Source organism: Anopheles cruzii, chromosome 3 (assembly GCF_943734635.1).
Source record: "Anopheles cruzii chromosome 3, idAnoCruzAS_RS32_06, whole genome shotgun sequence".
In the NCBI taxonomy this organism is placed as follows: Eukaryota; Metazoa; Arthropoda; class Insecta; order Diptera; family Culicidae; genus Anopheles; species Anopheles cruzii.
The window spans coordinates 22,866,990-22,891,868 of NC_069145.1; the positions used below are offsets into that span (position 1 = coordinate 22,866,990).

Genomic DNA, 24,879 nt, shown 5'->3' on the forward strand with positions numbered 1-24,879 from the left:
AGCATTTGTTTCGCCGCCCTGCGCACGGTATCCGTAGTAGTGCCGTAGCTTCCGGCGTCCGTAGGCCGATAGGGCGCGTTTGGCAGAGGCAGCGGCATTGGTAGAGCCTGTCCTTGTTGCGGTTGCGGGTGGTGATTAACCACAGCTGTAAACCCATTATCGGTGATCCTCTGATAGCCGGTGGTAGGCGTAAAATGTTGACGAGCAGCGGATGACACATTCGCCGGCAATGTTTGACCGCGTAACGCCGTAACGCCACGATCGGTCGCGATCGGACCACGGTCGTAACGCTGCACGGGCTGGCCGACGGATTGCATACCGTTAGGCGCAACCATCGTTTCTCGTCGGTAAAGGCGGTCCACGCTGCCACTCCTGCCGGGCAGAACATAAGCGTTTGGCCAGGGTGGCTGTTGGGCGGCGGCGTAGTAGGTGGCCGGGACAGGATGCGGAAACCCCGGGGGCGGAAAATAGTACTGCTGTTGTTGCTGTTGCTGCTGCTGTTGGTGATGATGATACGCACCGAACGATGCCGGAAGTGTGCGGAAACGTGCGCCACTCTCATCGAAGGGACGACCCATGGCGGCGGCCATCGCGTCACCCTCCATCATCGGATGGCCGATGGTCGAGTTTTTGAAGAAATACTCGGCCGGATAGAAGTTCTTCGTCGTAATGGCCGACGAAACGTACGAGTTGCGCTTCCGTTTGCCCTTCAGCGACGACGATGTTGACGATTTCCGACGATGCTTCTGACTGGCGCTGCCTCCACCACCGCCGACGCCGCCACCAGCACTGGCAACGCCACCATTGGCGGTGGAGGACGACGTCTTCACCACGCTCTTGACGCCCACATTCGATTTGGGCGTACGTTTGATCCACTTCGGGAGCTTCATATCGCTGCCCAATGGCGTCACGTCACACACCGCACACCGTGCACCTATCGATCGCGAAGGAGTCCCCCGTTTGGTCGTAAGAACCTACCACTGCTTGTCACTTCCTGGCGCACGGAAGACGCATGGCGTGGCAGCTTTTGCCTGTTGGGCCAAACCCGAGAGGGGGGAAGGTCCCTAATTAAATTAGAACAATTTCATTTTCCCGCACACAAACACACCCACTTTTGAGCGCGCGTTTGTTTACGGTGGCCCTACCTTGCTCGTGGCCGAGTTCCAAAAACCCACAGGGGGCTAGAAATTGATTTTCTTAACAGTTTCTTCACGCTGCCCCCTTACGGATGTAACCGCCGGTTTTGGGCGTCGTGACCTTCTGGCCCTCGCTTCACTGGACACGCCGCCGTGGCACTGGACACACGCTCAGGTGGCAAAAAGTCACGCACGGCACTCGAAAACTCACCGTGACGTCCGTGAAGGCCCCCCCTCGGAACTTTTCGATTTTCTCTGCCACTGGAGAACCACGAAACTTTGGCAGCGGCGGCATGCAACTATCGCTGCGCCATCCGACGGCTCAGCCGCCCCTTTTTTACTGTGTTCCGTTCGTTTGGGCCCGCCGCGCGATTACTTATTCACCACTTCTCACCATATCCGGCAGGACCGTTTATGGACCTGTTTCGGCGCTTTACGACGGTGTGCCAGGAGTTCACGCGCCGGAGCAACGAACCACAAAAAGTAAAACACTGCTCCCTGTGCGCCGAGGTTAGGAACCACAACACGCCGCCGACGATGACGATGACGACGGTGGATGCGTTCGCTTTCGTCCTTTTAGTTCAATGAAACTCCTCGGGTGCTCCACACAGTCTACAACATATTCGCACCGAGTGCGAAAACCGACTGCCATCGATCTGGCGGTTCGGTCGGTCACTCGGCCCCTACGTCACAGCGTCATCGGGTGGCTTCGTCCGTGAAAATAGTAGGAAATAGTCCGACGCGCGTCTGCTCTATCGTCGCGCCACCGAAGCCGCCCCCCTAGCGATAGCGAGAACGATATGGCGAGCGACGACGATACCGGCTTTCGTCCGCCCCTTCCCGCCTCTTATTCGGCTCGGTGTCGGTCGGACGGAAAGTTTGTCCTTCGGCGGGGTGGACGGGACAAAAATTAATAAGTAATAAGGACGAAAGTGAGCCAGAGCCGGACAGACCTTGTCTAATTGAATGAGTTTTCGTAGCAAAATGAGAAATAAATCACAATAGTTTTACAATAACTAAGGGTACTGTTTATCGAAAGGATATGCTATCTGCTTCGACACCAGTTACAGCAAATTCTTTGCTCAATTTCGAATTGTTTTTGCGATATGGATTAATGTTGAATGATGAAATTAATTCGATTCGATACTCAATATTCAGAATGTCCTTATAAGGTCGGCTTAGGATCAACATTTGGCGGTCCCCGAAATAATAGTAAATTTTATAAATAATTATAAATACTTTCCGTAATACTCGGGCTGAGCTTTTGGTCCGACCCAACCCACCTTTCCAAAACACGGTAACGGTCTGTTTATAGGTTTATCGCCGAATCGGATATCGAGAAGGGAGTCGCGCGCGTGCACCCGGACCCCTGCTTTCACCATCCGTGGCGCAAGTCTCTTCCCTACCAGCGTCTCGTGCCGTTTGCGTGCGGTTCCCCTCGCAGGATACGAATGACGGACGGAGCCGTGGTTCCTGTGCGTTCCCCGAGGACGCTGCGGGTCGACCGGTCGACGGCACCCCACGACCTGCCCGGGGGACCTTTGCGCCACCCTCATACAACACACACACAAACGTACGTCCCGCCAGGGGGAGGATGAAGTAGGGACAAACCGTGCACCAACACGCACGATAGGACCGGAAATGGCAAGGTGAAACCCGGGTCAGCAGCGAACGACCGGCGTTTTCCTTGGCCCATGCGCACTGCCATTGTTGTGCCTCTGCCGCGACGTGATGCCGCGTCAGTTGTAAACCACTGCCACCCTCCGGAGCCCCCGTTCCGGATCTCTGCGACTGCAACTGCAATCAGGACGACCGGGTAGACGTAAACGAATCCGACCGTACCCGAACGAACGGCACGCACCGAAACCAAAACAACATCAAACGCAGACATATGCCGCCGGAGTCGTGTGCGGTGGCGCCGCCAGACCGTAGGATTTGATCACCGGACGGAAGGGATAATGTCCCAGAGCAGGGGGCACGTCACTGGCATCGTCCTTGCTGGCTGCTTGCTGTGTTGGGGTTTCGGTGCTTTCCGTTTCCGTCGGTATTCTTCTTGTTGCTTTCCTATCGCTTGTATCCGTGCGCCGATATGTCCTCTGTCCGGGACCACACTTACAACAATGTGTTCTTTTCGGTGGTGTATTGGTGGAAGGCCGACGAAACCGATGCGACATCCGGAAGTGCGTTCGGCGCCCTGTGGCCTATCCTACATTCCACATCAACCTTCCGGAATGTGGCCGTTCCTGCGTGTGTGTGGGTTTTTTTATATTGGTCCATTCCCTCAACCCTTTGGCCAACGCCATCGAGAAGGCGCAAATGGCCACTTGCATGCGAAATTAGCATATTCATACCCGGGCGTAATACAATTAAGGGCAGTCCAGACGGCATGACTTTTTGAATAATAAACAAATGGACGACGGAGTAACAACATAAAAAAAATAACGGACCAAAGAGCACACGGACCAAAGTGCGCCCCGAATATTGCAGCAGAAATCGATCGAATTTTGTGAGTGTCGATTACTTTCGATACCCGGCGAAGTTATCATTTACAGGAACATTGGTTCAGAAGACCAGAATTTCAGTTCGGTAACCTTGCATCTGCCACGCCTTGATAGGACTCTTGGGTCCTTTGGCAGTTGCTTCACTTGCTGTGCATTGAGAGCGTCTGCCGATCTTAAGTAAAGTGTAAGACCCGAATCGCGCCACACTTACCACCTTCTCGTCCTCGATCACCTGGTCCGCCAGCACCTCGATCGTGTCGTTCAGCGAACGGTGAGCCTCGTACGTGCGCGGCTCTTTCTTCGATTTGCTCCGGAACAGGCTGGCCGTTTTGTTCTTCAGATTCAACCGCCGGTCGGTGGTGCCACCCAGGATGTCTCCGAACGGTGGCGAACTGAACCGTTTCGGGTTGAAGTACGAGTAGGCAGCCGATTCCGACTTTTGGAGTCGCTTGGCCGAGGGTGGAAGCATCACCGTCGGCCTGGTGGCCGACCCCGTGCCATCGGTGGCGCCCGGATTGGTGCCCCTGTCGCTTTGGTTGTTGCTGGAGGTACTGGTGCTACCGCTGCTGACGGTCGAGTTGTTAAAGTTGTTGTTCGACACGGCAAACTTGCTGTCACCGCTCGGCACCAGCATCAGGTGGTTGCCCGGCAGTGTCGACTTCGCCGGAAGCTGCGGAATCGGCGGTGGTAGCTGGTGAACTGCGCCGTGACCACTCGCTGCCGATGCCGAGATGAGTGACGATCGGCGCGAGGACACGACATTGTTGATCGGAGCGGTCGAAGGCGTTGGCGTGGCCGTTCCACAGTAACTGGTACTTCTTCGCGACCGATTCGAATCGATCGTATCCCTGTGGTTGCGTGAAGAGAAAAAAGAAATAAATTCATTAGCCCATCTTTCCAGGACTTTCCTGTAAAACACATTTTTTCTACGATTGTCCCAAGAATTACACGCCTTGCCGAGGCATACCTTTTCCGAAGCTGTGGGCTACGGAAAAACACCGGACTAATGGGCACGAAGTAGCCCAACTGCGAAGGACCGCCGTCCGGTGGGTGATAAGTTCCGATTGCCGCCGCGGTAGGTATCGGCGTTTCGTCGTTACAGTCGTCGTCGGTTGTAGTCGTACTGGTGGTCGCATTGTTACGGTGGGACTCCTCGTCAAAGTCCTCACCGTCAGGTATCGAATTTTCGGGCACCGTGTAACAGGAAAGGTTCGAAACGGGCCGACACCCCGGATACTCGCACTGCCCGTAGCTCGTGTACATGCGCATATGGTACTCCATGCTCGATCACTCGCACTGCGTTTATCAACTTCAATTTTTTATATCACTGCGTAATGTAATGAAATCAAACAATTTCGTAAAAGACACGTTCCAAGCGGTGACCATTACACGATCTACGCCCATCTGACGCTCGATCGTTGCTGATTGATGCTCGACGACCTGAAGCGTAAGCCGAAGATCTGATCGGTCGATCTGAACACGCAAAGACGGAAACCCCGAGACGGATTAACTCGCCGGAACAACGGCCAAACATTGCTAGCCAAGCGAAACGGGCCACAAAAATGTACCACCCTCGATCAACATCCGGCAGAATATACACAAAAATGTGGTTGCCCAAACGCAAAGCGGAGCGGATTTCTTACCAAAGGAAGGCGGCCTCACACGCCGCAAAGGAATGTTTCTCCGGTTCTCATTTCTGCCTCTTCTTCATTCTCCTGTTGGATGTTTTAAAAAATGGTTCCTTCCATCGCTGACCCACTGGCTACACATTGATGGCATTTTGTAGACATTTTTCGCTCTTTCTTGTCACAGCGTGCGACATACCAAAAGCGGTTCCGGAAGTTGGCCACCGGATGGAAATGGAATGTTTTAGAAGAAGAAAGTCTCACTTTTTAAATCACATCAGAACGTTTCCAAGCAGTGCCGTATCGTAGCCCATCTCTCTTCACATAAAAAAATCATCTCTCACGGAAATCAATAATTGCCTTCCACAGCGCGGGAAGTTGCCACTTTTCATGCCAGTAGCAAAAAAAATCATTAATCGATTTTCACCACTTGTTTCCGTACGTTTTACTTTTGAAACAAACACGCCAATGGTCGATGCGGGCAATATTTCAAAACCGAAAGTAGCCCCCGATTCGGCACGGTGGTCTCATTTTCACTTCACTGCCGAGATTTTCCGAATGAAAAATGAACCCCACCACCAATGTGTCGAGTGTGTGCCGAGTGTGCCCGTTGAGGTCACGCATTGGAATTCATCGGAAAAGCATGAAGCAACACACGGATCCTATCAACCGTCGCGCATAATCGAACCAACCACCAACCCACCAGAGCTAGATCACGACCCCCACGAGAGGCATCTTCGTACCCAGCAACTCTGCTGAGACCACAAGCATTAGCCACACACCCGCTGGCAACAATAAAAATCAATCGCACCGGTCCGTCTGTCCTACGCGGGCCGTGATCGATCGGTTGGCGGTGATGTGATGCTACCGTCGTTGCTACCGAAATGGGTCAGCGGGGCCACGGGAAGCAGGAAGGAAGCGAACTAGCGCAAACTGAAAACCAATATTTCACTCCGTCGCGGCGTCCTTAAGCTCCAAACATGGGCGAATAAAAATATCACACAACTTCCTAAAAATAATTCCATACTACAGCGCCAGCCATCGACAGACGGGCGGATTAGAGAGCGAGACGCGCGAGGGGCCACCAAGTGGCGACGGTCGTTGTTGTTGCTCTTGGCCACATATGGGATAACATGCGGACCAACAGCAGCGACCGCAAACCGACTGCCGCCGATGACGGACTGGGCCGTTAAAATTCTTCTTGAGAACAGCGAGGAGAGTACGAAAAATGTACACCGAAGAAGTTAACCACAAATTTTGTGTTGCAAAATGGGCACCGAACCGAAATTTAGAATCGACTTAAACCCTCAACAGCTGCAAAATTGTAGCTGCAATTCGTAATCTTCGAATTGATAGCTTACAGTAATTGTCTCTATTTCCTGCATTCAAGTCCAAGTAATATAATAAATTCTTTCCCACGTCCGCTGTTCGATGCTCAGCGTGTTCAGCAGCATCGGATACAAATTATCACGAATAGTTATGGCTCATTCGCGCCAGTAACTCTCGATGACATACTTTTCGACACCAGTTCATCTCGTGCCACTGAGCACGTCGAGAAGGAGCAGAAAGGCCAGCTGTCGGTTGTTCCGCGCATCGTATAAACCTTTTTCCCTATTTATAGACGAAACGATGTTGCCAAATTGTGATCATAAAATTATTGCAACCAAGCGTTCTTGAAGAGCAATAAACAAAAATTAAACCTAATGCTGAATATCGGTGCTGTAACAGTGCTGACCACCGCGCAAACACCGGTGCAGTCTAACCCTTCCTTACTTTCCATTTTCAATGGCCAAGTTGTCGTGTCTACGAGTGAATGGCACCTTTGCCTTCACAAACCGGTGGATGGACCTTGTCCTGTCGCGGTACCAACTACATGAGGGCCAACTGAAGCGGTGCGCGTCAAAACCGTACCCCAACCCGGTGGCCGGTAATGGATGACTGGGCCAGAACATGATTATGTTTTAGACGCGGATCATCTTCGTTTTGCCGGTGGCGCTTACAACACCTCGCTGCCATCCATCAGCCCAGTGCCAGGGAGCACTTGTTGTTGCAAACGGCGCAGGTTGAGGTTCAACGACGACGCACCGCGGCACTGGTTACGGTGGCTAAATATAAACATTTCCTGTATTTTCTGAATGCAAGGGACACTTAAGCGCCAGGTTCTTGACACGCACACAGCCCGGACCGACCGGAGAGACCACTTTACAGAGGGTATGCGCAATACGCATGGACTACCTTCCATCGGTGGCTGTCGGTTCAAGTGTAGCGATCTGTCACTTTTAATTTCAGACATTATTCAAAACAAAACCTACAACTTAACCACCGATAATGACGCTGTGTCCAAAAGATGGACCAAAAATCTGAGTATTTGCGGACAGCTGAGAATAAAGAAAACTTTTTCCTTTAAGAAAGTACCAAACTGTCTGCCATTTTTTTGCGAAATCTCTCAGTTGATCGACGGCACTGCACACGCTTCTTCGGCCAGGTTCTGCTTGATTCACGGAAATACCCCCAATCACGCTTATTCACGGTACACTCCGCAACCGGCGGGCCGGCGAGGATCACTTTCGCACCGCCGGTGGAGGAACGGGAACGGGTTTCCTTCTGTCTGGCGACAAAAATACACTTTTCCGTCTGGCGGCGAATCTTTTTATTTAACCTCCTTTTTCTTCATTGTGTGTCGCTTTTTGCACATCTTTTTCGCATGGTCCGCGAGGATCACAACGATCAACGATCAATGAAAAGGAAAACAGCACCAACAACAGCACTGGCACATTTGGACCTTTTATAAGAACCACTCCAATAAAGCTACTGCAATTGCTAGTTTACGCCACGTTTCAGCGGAGCAGTAGATAAACGTGAAACACTCGAAACTACTAAGGATCGTGCGCCGCGACGTGAATCTTCCGTGTTCAGGGAAACTCAAACTGCAACTGGCCACAACGGGACGTTCGGCTAGAAATGCGAAGATCGGGCCAGTATCGGCCCGAGAGAACGATGCGGCGAGCCAGTAACAAAAACACGGTAAAGAACCATCTCATGGCTTCTTTCGCGCGCCCGAGAGTGAATCTCTTAAACACACCCGAAACGCACCCCAAGAAAAATGATGATCATCGCTAGACCATGTGTTCTAATTTAATACGAGCGGCACCGTCGGCGGTATGTCGTGAATCTGTCACGAGCGCGAAGATAATCTTTCTCTCGTCGTCACAACGGCCGGTCGGCTGCGGCAGGCAGTGAACGACGTCAAGTGTGAATGAATTGCGAATGAACGGCGAACGTGAGGACAACCCGTCACCAGCCACCAGTCCAGTGAGAGGATCACCTCACCGAACGATCGCCCAGTATGACGAAAGTTGCTAATCGCTCATGTTGCGGATTACCAACGAGATTAGTTATTTGGATTTACGGTAGCATTTTTACGCAAATCGGGAAAGGATTTCTTTCCACTTCCTTCTCAAACGAGGTAAAAGAAGTGAAAGATCTTTGAACTTTAAACAGCACTTATGAGCTACAATAACGTGCTTCGTTGAGTTCATAATTTACAGATGATCGTAAAGTAATTATTTAATTTGTTGGTGCATTCATCAACAACCTGTGCCTTTTTACCACCAACGGAACGAATCGGAAAAAATGTCTTAACAGCTTATCGTCCCATCTGAATTGAAATTTACGACTTCAACGTCCAACGTAATTAGGGGGCAATTAAGAATTGGTTCCCACTGCATTGAAAGAAAGGGTGCGCAAGGTGAACGGAGGATTCGAGAAAGAAATTGTTAAAGGCAGTTATGAGTCGTAGAACACTAACCATTTAACTCGACACACTGATCGGTCTCACTTGGAAAAGAGACACCAAATGCTCTACATAATCTCGGTACAAAACATAAAAGAACACTCTTTGATGTTTTAAAAAATAGAGTGAATGAATCATCCACCACAGACAAACAATCCTTCCAGAGCAGCTGTACCGACGCCAGTCTGCACACTAAGTGCCCAGTTTGTCCCACTTTCGTAGTAATTGCACCAATGAGAACTCCCATCCATCTTGTTCGCTCGATCTCCGGAGCATAGCGCGATGAATGGAAACAACATTGATGATCGAAACGAGTCGAGAAAAAAAAACCAGCGCGCGTCGATGAATGGATGCGACGAGAGCAGCACTCAAAAGGCACACAAGCGCGAGAAAGAGTGGTGGGGAAAAAGCAAACTTCCGGCCAGCCGACCGGAACACGGAAAAAAGTCATTAAACTGCAACCGATTAAAGTTTATTTACGGAGTGTGAAAGAGTTAAACCCACCACAGGGTCGCTGCTCTACGGCCGCAGCCTCACAAGGCGAGATGACCAGCAACCGGCCCTGGCGCGGAGCCAACTCTGCCCGGCACCAATATCAATTTATGCCACATTTGCTGTGGAACGGTTGGCCGGAGCCGTGGGAACATTCTAACGCCCAGTCAGAACTGGATTTCTTTCCGCTTCACCTAGAACCCTGGAACGTGACTTCGACGAAGCAACATTCGGAGTGAGGTTTGCCGGAAACCTTTTAAATATTTGATGCAACACAGCTCGTGGTGAAGGCAAACGAGACCTGATGGAGTTCTTCAAATGAAACACGAAACACTCAACGTTCATCGCACCTCTGTCTCTTATCGCCCATTGCGATATATGTTTACCGGTGCTTCATTAACCTACATAATGGTGATCGTCCACACCCTGTGGACACACGCCACACAGCGCCATCGATTAGAATTGAGCGGGTTCGTGTGGTATGGGAGTTGTAACATGTTTTAAAAGGATAGTCCGCCCCATTCAACCCGACATATGGGTTACGGGTTAAATGACCTCGTGCTCCGGTGTGCAGCCTAAAGTGTATCAGATTGCACCGAAAACAGCCACGAAACAGGTGATTTTTTTGTGTCGAGCCCACCTTTAGAAACCAGATGGACCACCCCGCCACCGATTATGCTCCTCCGTTGTGAGGTCCTTCCTCGCGAATAATGACTGGCGTGCGCCTGAATTGATGTTGCGTGGCCTGCTGCATGCTTCCCGCGGTGGGGCGGACGGCGGGAACAGAACACGCCAGTGATGTTCCATATGCCGCCCTCGGTTCAGGTGGCATTTTCCATCCAACAGAGAGCAAGACCTACCGAAAACGGGCCTAGAAGCACGTACGGGAAGTTTCATGCTACGGAAAGCAGTTTGCCAATCCAACAGGTGGCCAATTCAAGGTGGCCTTTCGAAGAAACATGTGGCCGTAGGAACGACGGGAGAGAGAAAGGGACGAAAGGCATCAAAGCGAATCCTTCTTTCGTGTCATAAAACCGAGATGGAAAAACGATACTTGCCACTGCGGTGCGATCGCTTACCTGCCGTTCTTGAGTGACGAATCGTCGTGCGTGACTCCCAATATGTCGTCACCTGCAATGAGAAGGGGAAAGGGAAAAGTTCAGAATCGGAAAACCATTAAAGAGTGGGTGTCAGAATCGCTCACTAGGGCGACATATGTAATGAAATGAAGCTGAAACATAAGCCTAAAGTTGGTTCACAACCCCGCGGACCGATCACAACGTGGCGGTTTAACACCAACCGTAGCATTAGTTTGAAGAACACACCGCCTGTTGAAGCCAGCATTGGCTAAGCAAGAAAAGTAAAAGCGAATGTTGGGGCGACCGTTGGCCTTGAAGCGTGAGCGAACCGTGGCTGAACCGCGCACACATGCCTCCGCAGTAGTAGTAGGTAGTGTGCTAATGACACCACACAAGCAAAAGCGCACAATGCCAAGATGGCATCAGCAAAAAGAGCAATAAAAAGAAAACAAGCATAAAAATCAACTCCAGCCACCGTCGAGCGGGCCAACCAACCGGCACCACCGAGAACCCTTCTCCGGCCAAGAGGAAGCCAAGAAGCAAAGCGCGAATAATAAATTTTCAATTGTATTTGCTCGATAGCCGGAAAATGATGGTCCGTTGGCTTGGGAAAACCTCAGACTTTCCGATTATCTTTTCGCCGAGAGGCCTCCTTAACAGTGACCAGTGCAAATCATCGAGCTTGCTGACAAGATCAGTGTGCAGAACGGGCGGACATTGAAATGCTTAGAGCAGGAAAACCTTCCGAGTGCGAGGCAGGAAGACGAAGATTTGCTGTGGATTTTTGTTCTACGAAAACAAACTGTTTGCACCACCGAAAAGCGGAAGCGGACAAAGTAATGATTCTATTTCCACGATAAATACGAGAAAAAATGTTACACAACACGGGCTAACTATGTTTTAATACCGAAACGCGATTGGCAATGTAACACGAACGCAGAAACATGTTAATGATGATATGGCATGGCGTGGGATAATGACTATTAAAACAACATCAAATATTATTTGGCGATTAATGGACAGTGCACATTAAACACCTTGAATGCCTATGTAGAAAAATATGTCATGTTAAAGTTACATAAAAACAATCGATCTAGCATTTTGGGAATCGGAGAACCACTGTGAGGGGGCGATAAAGTGTGGCACGTGATTTCGTAGCATTTCTGGGCTCACGTGAATTTTCGGAGACCAGGCCGAGTACCGACAAGTTTACATGCCTTTTGCTAAAATTAGCTTCCAAGACATTTTCCCGATAATACATCGCATCAACTTTGGCGCGAGGTTTGATTACAATGATTGGAGAGCCGACAGTTCCTTCCATCCAAACCATCACTGTGACGAAAAATGGCTTCTGTTTGCCATTCGGAAACCTTAGTTCTTGTATTTTCGTTGGATGAGAATTAAGACCATGTGATTTCTGGAACATGTAAAACATGTTCAACAAAAGCTCTCTGGCAGTGTGCGTTATACACTTCGGTTAGATATGTTTTCTTCTTTAGCTACTTGCGCTACAAGTTTTTCCGATTCTAGAGCGTTTAGCGATGCTGCCAATATCAATATAATGTGTCACAGTGGTCTACACAATTTTGGGTGGATTAGCTCACGAACAATATTTGGTAGTTTTCCAGCTAAGTGCAACGACATTTTCCCCCATGAACTTAGATGCAAAAACGTTTGGCTACTTGTAGCTCAAACAAAAAACTGTCATCGGTATAAATTTGACGTAGCTGTCATTTTCACTTTAATTTATACGATTATTAGAAGTTATGTAACAGTTGTTCTGCCGAAACCTCCAATACCAAACAATGGCTTTTGTATCCGCGCAATTCGATTGGTCGATAGAATATGGGAAAAATTAATGCTCATCCCTCGCATGACCAACACTGCAACGTTCGGTGAACTGCGCGCGAAACCCTTCCTGTTCATCAATACTGAGCATGAAGTATTCATCGAAAATATTAAACTACACTCCGCCACGTAAAGCACCCCGTGCCAACTGGACCCGCCCATAACAATGCACTTTGTCATCGATTGATTTATGTCGAAGGTGTGTCACACCCCGGCCGCCTCTGATTACTTCGCTACTGTCCGCCAGCCTATCGCTCCCGCCGCCGAACTAACTCGGTGCGCGGTGCGTGGAGTTACCACAAAACGATAACCAAAATGGCAACCCAGTCACCACGGGGTGGTGGCACCGGTGGGGGCTGTAGAGGATAGGGGCATTGCCTTTAATCATCCGCTTGCTGCCCTTCCCCGGCAGACAGGGGTTAACCAGAGTTTACCCCTTCAGTGAGTAGCGCTCCCCCGAAAGCGAGTGCGCGGCGGTTCGTCAACGTGGGAAGAAGTTGTCGGGCGAGAAAGAACCTAAACTTCTCCCTCGATGCCGTGCTTCTTCACTCGGGCGCATAAAATACACTCATCTTCCAGTGCATACACACACTATTGGGCCTTCGTTACGCATGAACAGGCCGGCCGGCCGGGGCAGGGCCAGGGAAGGGCCTGGCGGGCCACACGAAGCGGTGTCGCCGGTCGTCTGTTTGTTCGATGTTTGCATACACAATGAGGGGCGCGATACAGAGTGCGCGGCGCGCGGTGTTATGGTCGCGGTTCTGCCGCGACCTAAAGTGGCCACATTATGGGCGCGAATCGAAGCGGAACAAATGGTCAAAGCGGCCCCTAACTCTCGATTGCTCTCGTGTGCCGGTCCGGGCTTCGGTCACTTTCGCTCTGCGCGGGAGTTAATCGACATTTTGGGTCTCGCCAAACCAGGGAAAAAACGACGCAAAAGTCGGCGACTAACTCGCGATGGCGCGTACCGTCGATGCGATGACAGAGGCCACAACTGGTGTACGCTGTAATTGAGTTTGGAAATTGAATGACCAAAAACTTAATTGGGGCCGCACATCAAACGAACGAGCTAGTGGCCATCGGAAATTGGTCTCGGCGCATTGCACCGCGCGGTTCTCATGGTCGCGATGCGCGGTCCGGAGTGTAATCCAGATCTCCGACAAGCCGTAGAGCGCCGATCGAAGAATTGTCACCTAATGAACCGATAGGTGCCGTACGGCGGGAAAAAGAAACAGCCTCCCATCGTAGCAGGCACCGCGACGGGATTCCATCATTAGCAGGGCTTCCTGTGGACGATGATCGAGGAAGCGTAGTCTTGTGTGTTTTTCCTTCAATGTATTTGTTACATTTTCATCGCCACAACGCTCGACCTGATGACTGGCCATGGAACGCTTGGAATCTGATGACCGAGGCGGCGAGCCGTTTCTTCACTCTCATTCCTCTTTCATCCTTTACATCCATTTCCTGCGGCTGTGATCCGATCATTAAGATCGTCAACACCGTCACGCTCGCAGCGATCGTCCATTGGCCTCACGCCGGCCGGCCGGCCGGCGGTTGGGTCTCGGGATTCTTGATTGTTTCTCCTGAAAAGTCTCACGCGCGTCCCACACCAGGTTCTTCTTCGTCGGCGCTCCGAAAACCGCAGCCGCCACACACACTTTCTTTTCCACCGTCTGCAACCGAAAGTCGATTGTTTTCCAGATTCTCTCAAGCCCACACGCCGCCGACAGGGCCATCTTTTCCCGCAGGCTTCCTGGCTCGGACAACCGCTTCCTTGGCTTCGGCCCAGCGGTAACCAGTTCCTGCAACCGTTCTAATTAGTCACTTCCAGGCCATCGTCACCGTCTGCGATGTCCGTGCCGGCCGGTTGGCATTTCCGGTCCCGGGCATTAATTCTTCCTCTCACTCCGGAGCCGGAACAGGCGATGATGCCGGCCAGCAACCGGTTCGGTGTTCGGAGCTGAGTAGGCCGTTGAATGCTGCCGTGCGACGGAAACAGCCCAGAACCGGCGGGAATTGTTTGATTATTATGCAACCCACATATCGGTGACGATGGCTTCAGTCTACGAGTGCTGCGCGATAACACAATCTTGGGCCGGTTTCAAACACCCATCCCATCCGCAATCTCATCCATCAAACGCGAAGGAATGAAGATATCACGGCTCGCGTTTTAACATATCTGCCATGTGTTAGGGTCCCCCATCGAACCGTTTCGGAGCGTTACAGTGCAAATTGCTGCCCGAAAGTACGCTGGCGGCACTCCATCGGGCATTGCTACAGTGTAGTGTGTTGTTAGTTTATGTTTTTTTCTGTTTCCTCCAACGACCAACCGATAGCACACAACTTAGGCTAAAGTGTTCTCGATCGTTTTCGACGCTTGAGCCCTCTGTCTCGCTTCCACGGCCAGTGGGAACGGTATGTCGGTTCTGTTTTTCCATTCACTTTCTTGAATTGTTTATGCCCATCATAGTTCCGAGTTTTATGCTGCCGTTGCCTCGCTCGCCGGTTTGTAAGTTGTTTATTTTCATCGCAAAGAAAACCCCTTTTCACCATCCGCTTGAGTCTCGGGTGGAATCGGATCGGGCTAACCGCCCAGTGCGACCGACAGCGGCTCTTCTGCCCATATGCCGGTTTTTTCCTGGCCACCCGGGCCGCGCCCAGAAGCGAACGTGGGCAACGTGATGTGAGAGCAGCGCTTAGAAACGTGTTAGAAAGCGACACAAGACCCGCCGGCTGGAGCCGCCGGATCGCTTGTCCGATCTGGATAAATTGAAACTGAAAAAAAGAATCAAGAACGCCACGCCGCCCGGTGCTGGGACCGAAATTACATTCTGTAGAGTTGATTTTCAATCTACCAAATTTCCTGTATCGCTGCCACCGTGGACGGTAACCATGGAAACCGCGTTCATCTTGTTTCATTTTCGCTTCCATCAACCGTGACCGGAAGATTTGAATCATTTCAACTCGATCCTCTATTATTTCAATACGATCGGACCAATTTTCACTGACCGCTCGCTCGCTCGCTCGTTATTTACAATGCAAAATTGGCACACTTTTCCCCGGACAGAAGGCCATCCGAAAACGCAAAATAACCTCGCGTAGCACACTTTCAAACCTACCGGCGGTGATGCTGGCGGCCGCAGTCGCGGCAGCAACAGATCCGGGGACGGCGGTAACTTTGGCATCGTCGTAACCTTTCGCGGCACCGCCATCGTCATCGTCATCATCTACTTGTGAAAGTTTATCGTTGATCAGGTCCGAAATCAGCTGGCCGCACTCCGCTTCGATGGCGTAGCAGAATTGCTTGAACTTTTCGAAGCCGCCACCGGCGATCAGCTCGATAAGTTGCTCGCAGCGGGAATTTAGATCGTCCTCGATGTTCAGCTGTTCTTCCTGGGCCGCCGTTAGCACGCTGTTCTTTAGCAGCACCGCCGTCAGTGCCGTCCCTACGAGATCCCGCGCGATCGACACTCGGTGACGCACCAAAAGCGATCGCACTTCAGCCGTTTCGTCGGCCATCATCGCACACACACACACAGCCACAACGGCGCACCACGCGGCCAAACTCGATGCACAGAAACTAACCCGAGGCCAATAGCGGGAACGCGTATCCCTTTCCGCGGGCAAAACGCAAGAACAGGACCCGCGGAGACGCGCGGGCGGAACACGGCTCTGTTTGTAAACAGTTTCACTGCTTCGCGTACCGCGCACCGTGTAAAACGAGTTCCGACATAACGCGGAAAAACGCGACGCACCCTCTCGCTTCGACGGGCAAAATTTTTGTTGTTGATTTGTTATTATCTCCCATAAGAAGAGCAATCCACACCGGAACAGGTCGAACGAAACACGAAACGTAACGTCCGCTTGCGCATTTCTTCGTGCAAACGTTCTATTTTCCAACCGGAACCTGAAAACACGTAAAATTTGACGATCGCGACAAAAACATCGGCAAAAGAAAATTTTAAGTTGTTATCTGAGCTTGATGAACCAACGGATTTTGTTGATTTGTCCTACACGAAATATCAAAACACGAAACGTCAAAATGTTGAATGTGTTTTTATGAATTCGACCGATTTTTGAACCTAACTAAGACACTGCGAACCTAACTTTGATGACGAACCTGACAATTCATCTGGCACTCAATTTCTTCCTCGTGAATTTTGTCCACAAGAATTCATTTTGTCCACAAGAATTCATTTTGTCCACAAGAATTCATTTTGTCAACAAGAATTCATTTTGTCCACAAGAATTCATTTTGTCCGTAACTCACGAATTCATCCGTCACTCACGAGTACCTCGGGCACTCAATTATGTTCACTGTGGTCGGCTGCGTAAGTGACAGTAGGCCACAGTTGATTTTACGCGTAATGTTTGCACATTTCGAAACGCTCGTTACTTTTCCAGCCACACTTTCGGTTGGTTTTCGTAATGGGTTCATTAGAAAAACTTGTTGCATTACATTGACAAACATTAACATTAAATTACATTGCCAAGTTGCATTAACAAACGAAATATGAATCGAAACGAAAACTAGATCACAATGCATGAACAGTGGTTTGATTGCTCATCAAACGATTGCCAAATAGTTGTTAATTAGAAACCAGTTGCTCAGTATATAGTTTCTATAAATTTGGCAGGCATCGCAACGATCCATAAAACACTTAGCTCAATATCATTAGATTTGGATCTAAGCTTCCGGCATTAGAGGTTGCTCAATTGCCCTGGTTGTCTGCCACACATACACAGCGAACTGCCGGCACTATATATTGGCAGCCCGACCACGTTGCTGCCTTTTATCCGAACTTTCAGTGTGCACTGTGCATATTCAAGACCGTCGGTTGCACTGCAGGCACCACGTGTTGGTGTTGTTGGTGCTCCTGTTACTATTGTGTGTGCTGTTTTTTGAGACAAAATTAAGAATGGTATTACTAGAATCGCTTGAAAACCGTGAAGAACATTTGGTGGACGAGCTGCGGAGTTTGATTATCACTCGCTCGAAGGACGGGGCAACGGTTGATGAAATAATAGGTAAGTTTGAAGGCAGCGTGTAAAAGCAAGTCGTAAAGTAACCATAGTGTTCCTCTTCTGTATCACTTCCCTCCGTCAACCGCTAGACGACTACTACGAGATAAATGGGACTCACTTATTAAATCTCTTCCACACCCGGAGTGCCCTGACACGCTTTCTAGTCGCTATGGTCGGGGCATGGTGTTCGATGGAAGGATCTAACGGCGTGATCCTGTGGTATTGTCACACGCCAAAGACGAACCACATTGTGGAATCGATACAAAAGCAACCGTCACCGGTGCGAGCCAAGAACTATCGAGAGTACATGCCCAGAAGCTTCCCAGACGAAAGTGCTCCGAACGATTCGCAGACAGGGCAGGAACCTTTGCCGAAGTGCTCCGAGAAACAGGTTATGTGGCGGACCCCGGTTCGCTACAATCGACGACGTGTACGAAGAAAGGAACGACGAAGAAGGTCGTATTCCGCGGCAAGAAAGTTTGCCAAAAAGTACTGGAGCCTTCCAACAGCGGATGAACTTGACGTTGTAAGCTTTGTTGTTGGTTTGAATTTTTGTTACAGCACTAACCAAACCTCTTGTGTGTGGTCTTTTGCAGCGCAAGTATGGACCATCTTTCCACAAGCATCAGTTGATGGGTGATGACTTTTTTCTCTCCATAGCTAAATGGGACCTGGGATTCTCTTTTGAACGAGGTAAATGCTACGCTACGCTGCACGTAGTACCAAGCTGTTAAGCCGTGCTGATGTATTCCATAATGAGTTAATGATCGTTCCAGGCCACAAAATTGCTAGGAGCGGCTTGTGCATCTCCGGACTGACGCTTTGTGAGGCTGCAAAACGAGTGAAATTCACCAAGTACATTGCACCAAACGTGCTCGTGAATGTCGGAACCGTCGATCTGCTTTACGGTCGCCAGATGACGAATTTGATTGACGATTTCAACTCCCTGTTGGCACGGTTCCGGGAGCGCTACGTAGAACCCATCATTACAACGCTGGCCCCGATCGCAAATGTGGTTGGCTGCTCGTTGATGCACGAACGGTTGCTAAAATTCAACGAGTACATACGAAGCATCTGTCCGCGGTATATCGATGTGTGGAAGTACTTTGTCCACCCGGACAACTCGGTACGTTTCGAATGCTACCAGCAAGAACCGCGTCACATGACCGGAAGCAACAGACCGCACGTGTTGTGGAACCTTCACGGCCGTCAAAACTTGTTGCACGAACTGGGCAATGCAGTTGCTGATCAAATATGCGATGACCCAGTGCAGAGCAATGTCTAAGTGTCTTATCACCGATCAGATTAGACGATTGCTAGCAGCTTGTTCTTTCCAATATCTTTTACATTTACTGCATCCACATTCTACCAACAACACCGGTGTTCGTATTCGATTTTAACCTGTTTAGTTTCTCATTGTGGATAATTTTATAAGTTAGTTTTTTCTTGTAATGAATACTTTGTCTAATCGCTTTGTCCAACGTTAAACGTTTTACGCTAACAACTAGATGCTTCGTTGAGTGGCACACGGAATGACATCGGCTGGACGGCGACAGGGTGAGTTCATGGGAAGAACATTCGCGTTGCCCCCTAATCCGGCCGATTGGCCAACGGAGAAATGTTCTTGAGAAGTGAGTGGTGCAGTTCGTTCGTGCGAAGCGGCAAGAGTTCGTCCTTGTCCGGATGACGAACTGGCTTGCCGCTTCGCAGACTACTGGGCCCAGGCGAAACATCACCACTTGCATGGAATGCCGAACCCGTCAAGCCGATGTCATTCTATGGGCTCTACAATAACGGAATTCGCCAAAGCTGGACGCCGGCGTTCAACTTTACAATTGATCATGATCAATATTCATACCAAACAGCATCGCCTCATGCGCATTGTGTTGTATATTTATGTTTTAGTGCCTTTTGTGAATGTGTATCTTTTTGTCTAAAAATAAATCTGCTTTAATGCAAAACTATTCGCTTGGTACAATTTTACTCCAGTTGAGCTAGTGGTTATTGGTTCCCAAACCTAAATGGTTCTGGCAAAGTAATCCACTTGTGCGTCTGATTTTGATCCCGCTTAGATTGTTTGAAGCACTTCAAGTAATATCATCGATTGTTCTTATGCAGGAATGCGTGCAAAAGTAGTCAGCAATGTATCGATGGATGAACTTTTGGTCTGCATGGTAAAAATGAAGAAATGATTATGAATGGGCGTACTTTTTCGAACCGAAGCTGCTTACACTTACCCGGATACTGATTCACGTAGATAATATTTTCTGCCAATCGTTTGGCGAGCTTTTTGAACAGATAACGATTCGCTATCAATCCCTCGTTCAGCGGCCTCATCAGCTCCTGTACAACCCACTTAGCTATCCGATGCCTGCAGCTGGCCACCAGCACATCGTTTAGCTCGATTGACGGACTGTACGGCCCAAGATCCTGCTCTTCCCCGTCGTCCTCACCGAAGAGCGACACGAAGCGTGTCCGTAGCGACTCGTAGCGTCGGTAATCATCATCGGCTATTTTAACCAGAAGACTCCGTAACTTCACGCGCTGCATGTGCAGCTCGCAAGGCCACAGACTTTGGCGCAGATCGTCTCCCTCGGCCGACATCTGCACCTCTTCGGCCAGTTTATAGCTGTTCATCAATCGAGGGCTTGGTTCAGTTGCGAGTATGCTGCTTTCGTGTTGATTATTAGTCACCTTCGGAGGGTCACACTTTTGTATCTCGTTGATAATGGCTCTCACTTGCTCCTGATCTTCACTCCATTCGAATATGTTCATTGTGTCGTCTTCTGGCTCAAACATTGCCTGTAATTCTCTAATTATTTCATCGTCCAGCGATGCGCTGTTCGGTTGCTGAACATTAGTCGCACACAAATTATTTTCCGTAGCTAACTTTGGTTGTAGTGCCAATGTAGCACGGCCAAAAGGTTCCTTCCTGTCGAAGTCTTGTCCGTCGGTGAACTTGACTTCGTGAATGGAACGATTGCTTTCAAATTTACCGAAAAACTTATCCAAACTGATTGGCGCTGTGTGTTTCAGAGCATTATGATGAGTTTTTGCTGGAGTGCCGACGATGGCATCCGTTTGCACGCCGACATGACACTGTTCTCGCTTAATGGGAGGTGGCTTAAATTTAACGTCCACTATGTTGGGATGAAGCAAGCCGTCTGCTGTCTGCTTGCGTATTTCTCCAATCTGCATAAAGAAGAATATTTGTGTAACGATAGCAGCTCAGAGTACATGCACATTTTTATGCTCACCTTCTTCAACACGTACTCTCTGTAGAGCGATGTGATCATGCAAGCTTGCACCTAGCGGTTGGAAAAAGCATTGGATTCCGTTATTTGTTGCGCGTCGTCAGCACTATTGCTATATGTTTCTCACAGCTCGTATTTCGATCGTTTCTGCACACTGCCGCAGCTCGTCGTCGCTGAACGGGTTGTCGTTGTGATTGCTCGTCATAGTCCACGAGCGATAGTTCTGCTGTAGCAATTGTTCCAGGTAGTGTAAGTACTGCTGTCGCACCTTCGCCGACAGTCGGTGGGCCGGGAATTGTATGTTTTCAATCAGTTCCAACGGATCCATTTCTAGTGGCGAACAATCGTGCTCCAGCACCGTCGGCAACCGTGCGAAATTAGAATAGGAATCGAAGACGCTTCCGCGGTAAGCCAGTTCGTACGGATCAAATTCGATGTCGCCACAGTACTGCTTGCTGCGCCTTAGGAGAAAAGAAAAGGATAAACGCAGGTGAGGCTTTGATTACACTGCACGTTTGACTTTACCACTTTACCATTTGCGCTTATACATTTTAAATCGTCCTGCAAAATTGCCCCACTTTATTGATTGTAACGGAAGGAGATAGAATAGTTGTTTACAAACACAAATCCCGCTTCGATGCCGGCTGTCACATTTTGAAGCGACGCGCAATAAAAAAACGGCATTCCCGTCGCGCGTTGTTTTGATCGAAAACGTTAAAATTGTACGATAAACGAAAGTTACTAAAATATGTGCGGCCGCACGTGCTTGTAAGTGCTTGTAACACGCGCATATAATAACATTCTGCTATGGATTTTAATGACTGTACCCCTTCGAAAGGACACTGGACCCACAGGAGTTGGAATGTTGCTGCAAGTACCGAAAAACGGCAGAGAGCAAACCGAAACACCCGCGTTATCGGAACGAGTTCAACTGCGGCAAAAAGTATCAGCCGTCTTGCAATGTAGCTCCAACCGATGTTACACCGGTGCTGGTATCGGCCATTCACTTTGATGAAACGGCGGATGCAGCGGACCGCTTGTTGGTCCCGATGATGTGGGGCATGGTGCCTCGCTGGCACAAGGGTGACTATCGGAAGCATGGTCTAACAACCAATAATTGTCGACTGGAGGGTCTAGCTTCGTCCAAACTATACGGTCCGCCACTGGCCGCCGGACATCGGTGCGTGATTCTTTGCGAAGGTTTCTACGAATGGCAAACAGTTCGCCCAATGAAGTCATCCGAGCGGCCTGTCTTTTACGTTCACATGCCGCAGGACGAGAAAGTAAAGGTGGAAGATAGAGCAACGTGGGATTTAGCAGATGGCCATTTCAAACTGCTGCGTATGGCGGGTCTGTTCGACGTATGGAACGATGAAAACGGAGACAAGCTGTACAGCTACACGGTAATCACGTTCGAAACAAAGGGTCAATTCGCCGAAATTCACCATCGATCGCCGGCCATTCTCGAATCAGACGAACAGGTCACCGATTGGTTGGACTACAAACGTGTTCCTTCAAAAAGAGCTCTAAACATGCTACAGCCTTGCCATGATATGCGCTGGTATCGCATTTCAAACATTGTGAACAATTCACGCAACAAATCAGATCAGTGCAACAAACCTTTGCAGAGCTTGAAGCAGGATGGCACAAGCCCAAAGGCGACGCCAAAGAGCAAACTCATGCAATCGTGGCTGATCGTTAAGAAAAGAAAGCTAGATGAAACCAATGCAGGCGAAGCGAGCGACAGCAAAGACAATGTGAAACCCATTTCAGATTCCCAACCTTTGGAGAAAAAGCCTAAAACTGATCAAAATGTACAAAAAAACAATGAGACAGACACAAAACAGTGACATATATTAGGATTGAACTACATCTGTGAACTAGGCAGCAATATATCATTTAAAATGGGATTACATATACCTAGATTGTGCCACTCCATTTGCTTTATGCACTACTGCAACCGTGGATCGTAGCGATTATCTTTAAACAGCTTGAAGATAAGAAAAGATCATGTAGATTGATAACATATTATTGAAACGATGAAAACGGCGACCCAGCTCTCCAAGCTTATCAATTGGCTTACCATTGTTATTAAGTGTGCACTTGCATTTCTCATTCGCGAAACAGTTCCAGCATTGGTTTTATAGGATTGGATTGTTTCTAAATAATACAAAAATATGTGCGGTCGTATGTGTTTGTTAGTATTTCAACGTAATTATACAATTGCACACCATTCACAACTCAAATTATTGATTTTCGAGCAGGTCCCTGAAGGCAAAGGAGTTGAAAGATTACTGCCAGTACCAAAAAACGCGCGAAAGTGAAGTGGAACACCCGCGTTATCACAAGGAGTTCAACTGCGGCAAAAAGTATGAGCCGTCTTTTAATGTAGCTCCAACCGATGTTACACCGGTTCTGGTATCGGCAATTCACTTTGATGAATCGGCGGATGCAGCTGACCAACTGTTGGTCCCGATGATGTGGGGTATGGTGCCTCGCTGGCACAATGGAGACTATCGAAAGCACGGTCTCAGTACCATTAATTGCCGCCGGGAAGGTCTATCCTCCTCCACACTATATGGTCCACCTATGGAAGCTGGAAAACGATGCGTAGTACTTTGCGAAGGTATTTTTGCCTGGCAAGGTAAAAATCGTTCCAAAAAACGAGGCGAGAGACCAGTATTTTACGTCTACATGCTGCAGGACGAGAAAGTAAAGGTGGAAGATAGAGCAACGTGGGATTTGGCAGATGGCCATTTAAAGCTGCTGCGTATGGCAGGCCTGTTCGACGAATGGGAAGATGAAAACGGAAACAAGCTGTACAGCTACACGGTAATCACTCTGGAAGCCAAGGGACAATTTGCTGAAATTAATCAACGATCGCCGGCCATCCTAGAAACGGACGAACAGGTTTCCGATTGGCTAGATTACAACCGTGTTCCCGCCGACCGTGCGTTAAGCATGTTACAACCTTGCGAAGCCATACGCCGGCATCGCGTTTCAAACTATGTGAACAATCCACGCCACAAATCAGATCAGTGCAACAAACCTGTGCCGGTTTTGCAAATGGTTGCCACAAGGCCAATAGCCACTCCGGAGAACGTATTCATGCTATCGTGGTTACGGAAAGGAAAGCAAAAAGAGACTTCGTGATTTTTTTCTCTAAACAGGATCCATTGTGCTGTAAAAAGTAAGGCACATTTTATGCTGAGATTGATTTGTGCCTGTGAAAGATGTTAAGAAATATAATTGGGGGCAACATTCCGAAACGGCACATTAAGTTCTACTTTATCCGAATGATATATTACGATTCCGCCATCTGCTGATCACTATTTGTGGACTCATTGTTCACTGCCTTGGATTGTAGCAATTTTCGGGACACAAATTCGAGGGCAAGGTGCTGCACACTCGCTGCATCTCCGTTCCACTCCTGGAACAGCTTGAAATGTTCCGCATTGCACAGGTCTGGTAGCTCGATCCCACCACCTGCGAAGTGTTGCTTCTCCGTGTCAATCGTCGTTCGAATGACCGATTCCCGAGAGGCGTGTTGGTTTATTCGGTGCTTTCCGATCGATTGCACTATTTTAATCTGTTCTAGTTCTTCATCAAACCGCTGTAGGTACAGGTCGATCAGCTGTTCGTATTCGCTCGGCGTAATAGGTCGATCTCGACCTTCCACCTTTTCGGCAAACCACGCCAGTTTCATGCCAAGAATGTTTGCCTTGGCCGCATGTCCCAGTTTTTTCTTTTCTCGGTTGCTGATCCTGGAGTGAGTTTAGGTGTAATTATTTGGTTCCTAACACCGCTTAGGAACTAACTTTCTTACTTTTTTATCTGCCGGGCTAAAGCTTGTGTTTTCCTGCTGTTTGGATGTTTGCACTTAGCCAAACCCTTCAGCACCGTTTGTTTGGGCTGCAAAGGAACGTAATCGAAGTAAAGAACAGAACGAATTGGGGAAAATAAGATTAAATTTACCATCTTGCTAGCGGCACAACACGAAAAGAATCCTTGCCGGAATTGCGGGATTGGAAATATAAACATAATTCACAGTGCCGTCAGCTGTCAGTATTACGGAAGAGACCTTTAAAGACCGCGCGGATGACATACTTAACTGAAAACGCCAAAA

General features: G+C 49.1%; 6 protein-coding genes across 7 annotated transcripts in view; 3 read left to right on the forward strand and 3 right to left on the reverse strand.

Annotated features, from left to right (window-relative positions):
• LOC128270063 (tight junction protein ZO-1) overlaps positions 1 to 15,993 on the reverse strand; it is a 42,481-nt gene extending 26,488 nt beyond the window's left edge. The window contains exons 1-3 of the mRNA XM_053007467.1: positions 15,594 to 15,993; positions 10,627 to 10,678; positions 3,849 to 4,485 (exon numbers count right to left, since the gene is read on the reverse strand). Coding sequence (XP_052863427.1) covers positions 3,849 to 4,485; positions 10,627 to 10,678; positions 15,594 to 15,993 — 1,089 coding nt within the window. The remainder of the gene's footprint in view (positions 1 to 3,848; positions 4,486 to 10,626; positions 10,679 to 15,593) is intronic.
• Positions 15,994 to 17,341: 1,348 nt separating this feature from the next.
• LOC128273956 (maternal effect protein oskar) lies at positions 17,342 to 19,442 on the forward strand. Its single transcript, XM_053012029.1, has 4 exons — positions 17,342 to 17,502; positions 17,589 to 18,025; positions 18,096 to 18,192; positions 18,276 to 19,442. Exons 1-4 carry the CDS (start codon positions 17,394 to 17,396, stop codon positions 18,782 to 18,784), a joined length of 1,152 nt encoding a protein of 383 aa, XP_052867989.1. The 5' UTR covers positions 17,342 to 17,393; the 3' UTR covers positions 18,785 to 19,442.
• On the reverse strand, positions 19,276 to 21,303 carry LOC128273955 (uncharacterized). Its single transcript, XM_053012028.1, has 5 exons — positions 21,287 to 21,303; positions 20,881 to 21,214; positions 20,757 to 20,807; positions 19,737 to 20,691; positions 19,276 to 19,666 (listed from the first exon to the last, which is right to left on the reverse strand). Exons 1-5 carry the CDS (start codon positions 21,301 to 21,303, stop codon positions 19,587 to 19,589), a joined length of 1,437 nt encoding a protein of 478 aa, XP_052867988.1. The 3' UTR covers positions 19,276 to 19,586.
• LOC128273957 (abasic site processing protein HMCES-like) lies at positions 21,146 to 22,631 on the forward strand. 2 transcript variants are annotated; one of them, XM_053012031.1, is made up of 3 exons: positions 21,229 to 21,243; positions 21,352 to 21,521; positions 21,592 to 22,631. In XM_053012031.1, exons 2-3 carry the CDS (start codon positions 21,502 to 21,504, stop codon positions 22,601 to 22,603), a joined length of 1,032 nt encoding a protein of 343 aa, XP_052867991.1. In that variant the 5' UTR covers positions 21,229 to 21,243; positions 21,352 to 21,501; the 3' UTR covers positions 22,604 to 22,631. The 2 variants fall into 2 exon arrangements, with proteins under 2 accessions (XP_052867990.1, XP_052867991.1); XM_053012030.1 differs by lacking the exon at positions 21,352 to 21,521 and having other exon boundaries at positions 21,146 to 21,243.
• Positions 22,632 to 22,843: 212 nt separating this feature from the next.
• Positions 22,844 to 24,004, forward strand: LOC128273958 (abasic site processing protein HMCES-like). The gene is made up of 2 exons (XM_053012032.1): positions 22,844 to 22,950; positions 23,018 to 24,004. Exons 1-2 carry the CDS (start codon positions 22,931 to 22,933, stop codon positions 23,904 to 23,906), a joined length of 909 nt encoding a protein of 302 aa, XP_052867992.1. The 5' UTR covers positions 22,844 to 22,930; the 3' UTR covers positions 23,907 to 24,004.
• LOC128273959 (translation machinery-associated protein 16 homolog) lies at positions 23,795 to 24,770 on the reverse strand. The gene is made up of 3 exons (XM_053012033.1): positions 24,729 to 24,770; positions 24,580 to 24,665; positions 23,795 to 24,517 (listed from the first exon to the last, which is right to left on the reverse strand). Exons 1-3 carry the CDS (start codon positions 24,729 to 24,731, stop codon positions 24,058 to 24,060), a joined length of 549 nt encoding a protein of 182 aa, XP_052867993.1. The 5' UTR covers positions 24,732 to 24,770; the 3' UTR covers positions 23,795 to 24,057.
• Between the last annotated feature and the right edge of the window lie 109 nt (positions 24,771 to 24,879).

Bases quoted from the DNA above. Each gene is read 5' to 3' on its own strand.
- LOC128273957 (XM_053012030.1), top strand. From the start codon at position 21,188: ATGTCGCCACAGTACTGCTTGCTGCGCCTTAGGAGAAAAGAAAAGGAT. The intron at 21,244-21,591 runs GTGAGGCTTTGA...CCCCTTCGAAAG, and splicing joins AAAGAAAAGGATAAACGCAG to GACACTGGACCCACAGGAGT.
- LOC128273958 (XM_053012032.1), top strand. From the start codon at position 22,931: ATGTGCGGTCGTATGTGTTT. The intron at 22,951-23,017 runs GTTAGTATTTCA...ATTTTCGAGCAG, and splicing joins ATGTGCGGTCGTATGTGTTT to GTCCCTGAAGGCAAAGGAGT.
- LOC128273955 (XM_053012028.1), bottom strand. The intron at 20,808-20,880 runs GTGAGAAACATA...TCCAACCGCTAG, and splicing joins AAACGATCGAAATACGAGCT to GTGCAAGCTTGCATGATCAC. The intron at 19,667-19,736 runs GTAAGTGTAAGC...TTTACCATGCAG, and splicing joins CTACGTGAATCAGTATCCGG to ACCAAAAGTTCATCCATCGA.
- LOC128273956 (XM_053012029.1), top strand. From the start codon at position 17,394: ATGGTATTACTAGAATCGCTTGAAAACCGTGAAGAACATTTGGTGGAC. The intron at 17,503-17,588 runs GTAAGTTTGAAG...GTCAACCGCTAG, and splicing joins AACGGTTGATGAAATAATAG to ACGACTACTACGAGATAAAT. The intron at 18,026-18,095 runs GTAAGCTTTGTT...GGTCTTTTGCAG, and splicing joins CAGCGGATGAACTTGACGTT to CGCAAGTATGGACCATCTTT.
- LOC128273959 (XM_053012033.1), bottom strand. The intron at 24,518-24,579 runs GTAAGAAAGTTA...AACTCACTCCAG, and splicing joins TTAGCCCGGCAGATAAAAAA to GATCAGCAACCGAGAAAAGA.